The sequence below is a fragment of the Topomyia yanbarensis genome, chromosome 3 (assembly GCF_030247195.1).
Source record: "Topomyia yanbarensis strain Yona2022 chromosome 3, ASM3024719v1, whole genome shotgun sequence".
NCBI classification, from domain to species: Eukaryota; Metazoa; Arthropoda; class Insecta; order Diptera; family Culicidae; genus Topomyia; species Topomyia yanbarensis.
Window position 1 is genome coordinate 381,978,877 of NC_080672.1, and position 6,703 is coordinate 381,985,579.

The 6,703-nt window shown below is 38.3% G+C and overlaps 1 protein-coding gene across 1 annotated transcript; it reads right to left on the reverse strand.

The window, feature by feature from the left end:
• Positions 1–2,012: 2,012 nt before the first annotated feature.
• On the reverse strand, positions 2,013–2,425 carry LOC131689469 (forkhead box protein P1-like). The gene is made up of 2 exons (XM_058974568.1): positions 2,383–2,425; positions 2,013–2,320 (listed from the first exon to the last, which is right to left on the reverse strand). The coding sequence occupies exons 1-2, from the start codon at positions 2,413–2,415 to the stop codon at positions 2,042–2,044; spliced, it is 312 nt and encodes a 103-aa protein (XP_058830551.1). The 5' UTR covers positions 2,416–2,425; the 3' UTR covers positions 2,013–2,041.
• Positions 2,426–6,703: the final 4,278 nt, after the last annotated feature.

Sequence of the window (6,703 nt, forward strand, 5' to 3'; positions counted from 1 at the left end):
AATTTTTTTCGTAATACTGGGACTTAGAAGGTTAACACAGACATAATTCTAAAAACATTTAGCTTATTTAAGACCAATACAAAAATCGATTTCTTTTGTAAATTCTAATGAAATAATTGATTGAACGCTTGAAATGGGCGTCTTAATGTTTGTAGTCAGTACTAACTGTAATCTCTTTTTGTTTCTTATCAGAGTATAATAAAACAGAAATTATCAGCCGTTTTTCCGTAAAATCATCTATATCACGCTGAGTTTATTAACCACCATTAAAGACTTTGTGAGTTATTTCTACAAAATTGGGTATTCTGGAGCGAACATATTCTGGAACCTTGAGGTTCATTTAAGTCAAAGTAGATTCTAAGATTCGTTGCATTTGATCCGTTTTTGCGCTAATTGATAAATTAATGTTTAATAAATTTTTCACTTTTTGCCTTTCTCAATAGAAAGGTATTGCAATTGCTCTGAAAACTTTTAAACGGAGGCCCGGAGGGCCGAGTGACATATACCATTCGATTCAGTTCGTCGAGTTCGGCAAATGTCTGTGTGTGTATGTATGTGTGTATGTATGTATGTGTGTGTATGTGCGTATGTGTGTGTATGTGACCAAAAATGTTACTGAGATGGCTGAACCGATTTTGACAAACTTAGTCTCAAATGAAAGATGCAACGTTCCCATAGGCTGATTTGGAATTTCTAATGGATCCGACTTCCGGTTCCGGAATTACAGGGTGATGAGTACGAACACGCAGAAAATGTCGATTTTAAGAAATTCTGCAATGAATGTATAAAGGTGAAAATTTTTCCAAAATATGACCACAACTGCTTCGATTTGTAGTATTAGGTCACTAACATCCATTCAAAGTCTATTTGGCCACATTGGCCACCATCATCGGTTCCGGAAGCCCCGGCGGAAGTATCTAAATTCAGAATAACAGTCACATCGGTTTCTCGGAGATGGTTAGACCGATTCGGCTAAACTTGGTCTCAAATGAAAGGTATTGCGTCCCCGTAAATGGCTATTTAATTTCATCCCGATCCGACTTCCGATTCCGGAGTTACAGGCTGTGGCGTGCGATCACATAGCAAATTGTGATTCAAACCGATACTCCGATGAAAGCAAAAAAGGTAAAAATTTCGCTAAAATGTCTCTCAAATAACTTAAATTTGCTGTTCTAGGTCACCGATGGCCAACCAAACTTTCGTTGACTACATTGACCACCATAGATGGTTCCGGAAGTGCCCGGGAAAAGCGGCCATCTTTCAAAATTTACGAACTCACATCAGTTTCCCGGAAATGGTTTGGCCGATTTTCACAAACTTAGTCCCAAATGATAGCTATAGTATCCCCATAGATGTCTATAAAATTTCGTACGGATCGTTTATATGGGTCCGGAAATATAGACTAAATCGTCCGGTCACATATGAAATTCCCATATAAGTCGGAACTCTAATTTTTTTTTCGAAGGGGGGACCCCATGAAATTTCAGAAATCGAATTCGTATTTTTGATGCCAAACATCTTTAAAATGCATGAAACGTCGAGATTTTATGTTATCTCGAAATTTTTTTTTATCAAGATCGACTTTTTGGGACTTTGCCGATTTCGCACCTTTTTTTAGTTCAATATTACCATGGCTGTTTTTTCTTTTTCAAAATTTTAGAACTCGAATAATGATTTATTTTCGTGAATATAGTTGTCATGTGATGTATAATAATAAAATGTAATATATGCATTTAAAAGTTTTTAATGAATATAAACAACGCACACATTCTCGTGATTCATGATTGAGAAAGGCACAATTGCACCGCTAGGTGGATTAAAATAGGTTTTTGTAGTGTTCAATCAGTATATAATTTAAAACTACTGATTTTGAACTAGCATAAACGTGACTAAATCGAAAGTATGAACCACAATGCAAAATATTCGTTACTTTAGTTTAATAAATATGATTCGATTAAAATTATAACGGAGAAATATTCTATAAATATTCACTTATAAGCAAATCAAGGGTTCTCAGTCTGGATATCCATTCGGTAATAAGTTACGAATAATCGTAATCAGATTGTACTGTAGTAACTTCACGCTCCTGTTCTTGCTGTCTAAATCGTTGTTCTTCCTTTTCCTGGTTCAGCCATTGTTCTTCCTCTTCCCGTTTCAAGTTTTGCTCTTTTTCGACTTCTTCCTCTTGGTACACAAACAGTGGCCGAAATACGACTTCTCGTTTCTGTTGATTATGCCCAGCAAGGTCCACCAAGCCACTATCGACCGCTGGCAATGAAGTTGAGGAGCGAATAAAACTGCACAGCAGAAACAAAACCAACTATCGATTGAAATGGAAAGTTACTGCAACTAATTAGCGGCCAAATGAAACGTGATACAAACCGAAATTATCACAGATACTGGTATTTTTATCATCTTGACACTGTTGAACACATTGATGATTACTGAACGGAACAATGCTAGAAAAATCTCTTTTATACCACATTGCGACGATAACAGCACAACAAAATAGTCCTGTAATCAAAAATTGTTTATATTTTCAATAATTTCAAAAGGCATGTAGATGGTAAAGGACAGCCTTAATTTCGGTCGTGTCGACCGATTTTTATACATAGATTTAATATATATCTATCCATCTAGTGGTGTGATTGTGGTTGTCTCACATTTTTTTCGTACTCGTGCCATTTACAAGATGGCGCGATGTAAGTGTGACACGTTTTTTACTTTTCTTCAATATTTTCGAAACCAATTGTCACTATGAGCAAGTTTCTCCTTTCGCAACTTATTGTGATTTTTATGGTACCACGTCTAAACTGTTTCAAAATTTCCACACTAAAATAAGCAAACTTTGATAAGGTAAAGGGCTTACTTTGAGCCTATTAGTGAGGTTGCCTCACTATTTCATTAATTACTCGTATAGCTCAAAACCTGCTTTTGGGTAATTTGACCTGAGCTCTCACTTTTTATTGTACATTTACTACAAAGCTTTATATTTCAAAGAGAATTTTTCATTTCACTATTCGAAATTTAGTGAAAATCAAACAAGGAATAACTTACGCTAAAATAGGAATTCATTCCTATTGCAAAAAAAACGATAATAAATGGGTGGTCTGAATTGGAATTGGGTTGGGGTAATTCGGACTTTTCATGTACTTTTGCGCAGAACCGTTAATGCACAATACGGTGAAAGATCAGAAAAAGTCGACTTAGAAAAATTACTAGGTCCGAATTGGTCCAGTTCCTCCTATTTATTGAATTAAACATATACGCACAGACAAACAGATGTAACTTGAGATGAATTTACATAGCCCATAGCAAAAACGGTCGATTTAAATTATGAGAAATTCGCCATCTCACCGAGCATGGCACCAGTGAAGCGATTTTGACACATAGCCAAATGGCGATTTGCGGCAAAGCCAAAATTAGTCGTGCGATACCTATGATTCAGCTCATGAACTGGCAAAGTGATACAGTTTGCTTTTTTTCACCCGTAAGTGAGTCGTAGCTTACAACAAAATCTTCATTATCTTCTCGGAAAAAGCTTACCACTGCCAAAATATGAATGAAACGAGTAATAAATTTAGTTTTATTTGCAATTATTCTGAAATTACAGCCATTTGCAACTATTTCACTCATATATTTCTTCGAAATGTAATCGGGGTATTATTGTGGTTATAAAAAATCGTTCCATAAATAAAGTTCCAACTCGAAACCGAGACCCAATCAGTACCAATGTCAAACTCCTTCATATTTTGAACTACGTAGGAGATTCAGTGAAGGCTATCGGAGAGAAGGATCGGCTGTGCATGATACAAAGCTGACACTTTCCTATTGGCGATTTGCGGCAAAGCCAAAATTAGTCATGCGACACCTATGATTCAGCTCATGAACTGGCAAAGTGATACAGTTTGCTTTTTTCACCCGTAAGTGAGTCGTAGCTTACAACAAAATCTTCATTATCTTCTCGGAAAAAGCTTACCACTGCCAAAATATGAATGAAACGAGTAATAAATTTAGTTTTATTTGCAATTATTCTGAAATTACAGCCATTTGCAACTATTTCACTCATATATTTCTTCGAAATGTAATCGGGGTATTATTGTGGTTATAAAAAATCGTTCCATAAATAAAGTTCCAACTCGAAACCGAGACCCAATCAGTACCAATGTCGAACTCCTTCATATTTTGAACTACGTAGGAGATTCAGTGAAGACTATCGGAGAGAAGGAACGGCTGTGCATGATACAAAGCTGATACTTTCCTATTAGCCGGATATATTCTTTCCTCGCCTGATCTGGAGAGTTTCATGAATTTACACCATCTCATGAAGGTTTAGCTTAACTTAGGATGAACGGGAAATGCTGTTGCGGCGGCTACGGTGCTCAACAAATTACATTTCGAAACAGCGCGCATATAGCTCTACGAATAATATTAGAAACCACTATGTTTTACACTCTTTTCGCAAGATGTTTACTCATCATCTTATAAAATGATGGTTTTCCTTCATTTTCATAAACAATTATCAACAATTTGATCGGTAATTTGGTGTTTAAAAGTCGTTTTTTACCAATGTTTACAGAAAATATATGCACTATGACAGCACAGAATCAAATCAGTAACACTTTCCTTCCTGCGCTATCTGCGAGCGGTTTCAACGTAGAATCGCCAAATGCGCGACTTCGTTTCCGCATGGACCCGAAAACCAACATGAGGGGAAAGAAAGGTGGGAACATTTGTCACTTTTGAGTGTATTAGTTTTATACATGTAAAATTAAACATGGCGTCCGTGACCCTGGAAATAAACATAGAGATCCGAACGAGCATGCTGATTCTTTGGCGCACGATGAAAAGAGAGAAAAGGCCGAGCTTCACTTCGGATCTTCCGATTCGAACACTTAGGGAAACAAAACCTCTGGCCACAGAAAAGCCCACTACGTAATCTATTAGGCTGTGCACACTGACCATGTCGACATAAAATTGACTTTTACTGTGAGCCGTGCTTACCAACATTGCTTAAGGCTCAAGTTACTTTCTTTGAGCATGTGTAAGAATTGAACGCTTGGTAGTATGGGTAGGAAAAATTGTATACAACTTTACCGTCGATTATTCCTTATAAAGCACTTATTAAACTCTAAAAGACGAAAATCAGTTGATTTTTTGGATTATCAGGATACAAATTATGCAAAATAGTTGGTGGAAAAACAATTGACCGGGCGGGATGGTGCTTTTGAAAAAGTGGCTGTGGTTTTTTCACTACGCAGTTGTGCTGCGTGCCCCGGGATAGTGTGGTGATGTGACGAAAAATCACCGTAACTTTTTCAAAAGCACCATTCCACCCGGTCAATTGTTTTTTCACCAACTATTTTGCATGATTTAAATCGTGATAATCTAATAAATCGACTGATTTTCTTCTTTTAGAGTTTAATAAATGCTTTATATGGATAAACCGGTGACAAAGTTCAACGCATTTTTTCTAACGCATACTATCAAGCGTTCAATTCGTGTAGACGCTCACCGAAAGTTCTTTAGACCTTAATAGCTTAATAGGAATGTTGATAAACGCGGCTCACAGTAACCCAGTTAAGCTCAGCCGGAAATGAACTGGAATTCTGGCTGGTTCCAGCTCGTATTCCGGCTCATAGTTAGAATCGGCTGTGACACTGGAGCCGGACCAGAATTCCAGTTCCTTTCCAGTTGAACTTTACTGGGAAACTTCATTTAATGTCGACTTATCAATCGACTTCTTTAGCGTTGGATCAGAATTAATTTCAATAGCAACCTGTGACACACACACTTGCCGAACTCGACGAAGTCAGCCGAATGGTATAACAGTTTAAGCCCGGGCCTCGGTTGAAGAATCGGTTTTCAAAGTGATTGCATAACCTTTCTATAGGAGAAAGGCAAAAAAGTTTATATGAGAAATTCACGTGTGATCGGATTCGTTTACTCACTACTCCGGAACCAATACATCGTTCGAATGGAATACAGTAGCAATCAATGCGAATACTATACCGTTCTTTTAAGACTAAGATTGTGAGAATCATAACAGTTTTTCAACCGACCGAGACGGTTGTGCCTCCAGGTGGAAGGATTTGTTCTCGAGAGAGTGACGGAGTGCGAGACGCTGTATGCGTTATTGTGGGAGAGAGAGAGAGATCAGTTTGTTAAGTGTGAGTCGACAGTTGATACGTCGGAGGCGTGGTCAACGGCATCCTCGACAAGTGGTGTTTTGACAGCAAACCGCGGGTAGACAAATTTGCCTACCGCGGTGGCAGAGATCGACAGTGATCGTGCCTGTACCCACAGAAAAAAATATAGTGTATTGGTGTCGTCGGGCAATTCTAATCGACGAGAGGGAAGCGTCACAGGTAGACCCATTTGCTCTATTTGTCTACCGCAGAAGTGGTACGACGAATAAGGAAAACAAGTGGCACTGAAAAGTGCCGCATCGACAGTGGGATTTTCGCAGCAAGCCACAGGTAGCCACATTTGTCTACCGAGGTGGTGGAAACGGAGAGAGCGCGCTAGTGGTGGTGATACCGACGAGCAGCTTAATCGGAGAGAGTTTTGAAGTGTTGCAGGTAGGACTATTTCTCTACTGAAGAAGCAACGCGACGAAGAAGAACAGCAGGTGTCACATTGTCAAACAACGGGCACCGAGTTTAAAACGTAACACATGAGGTGTGTTCTACAGGTATAACAG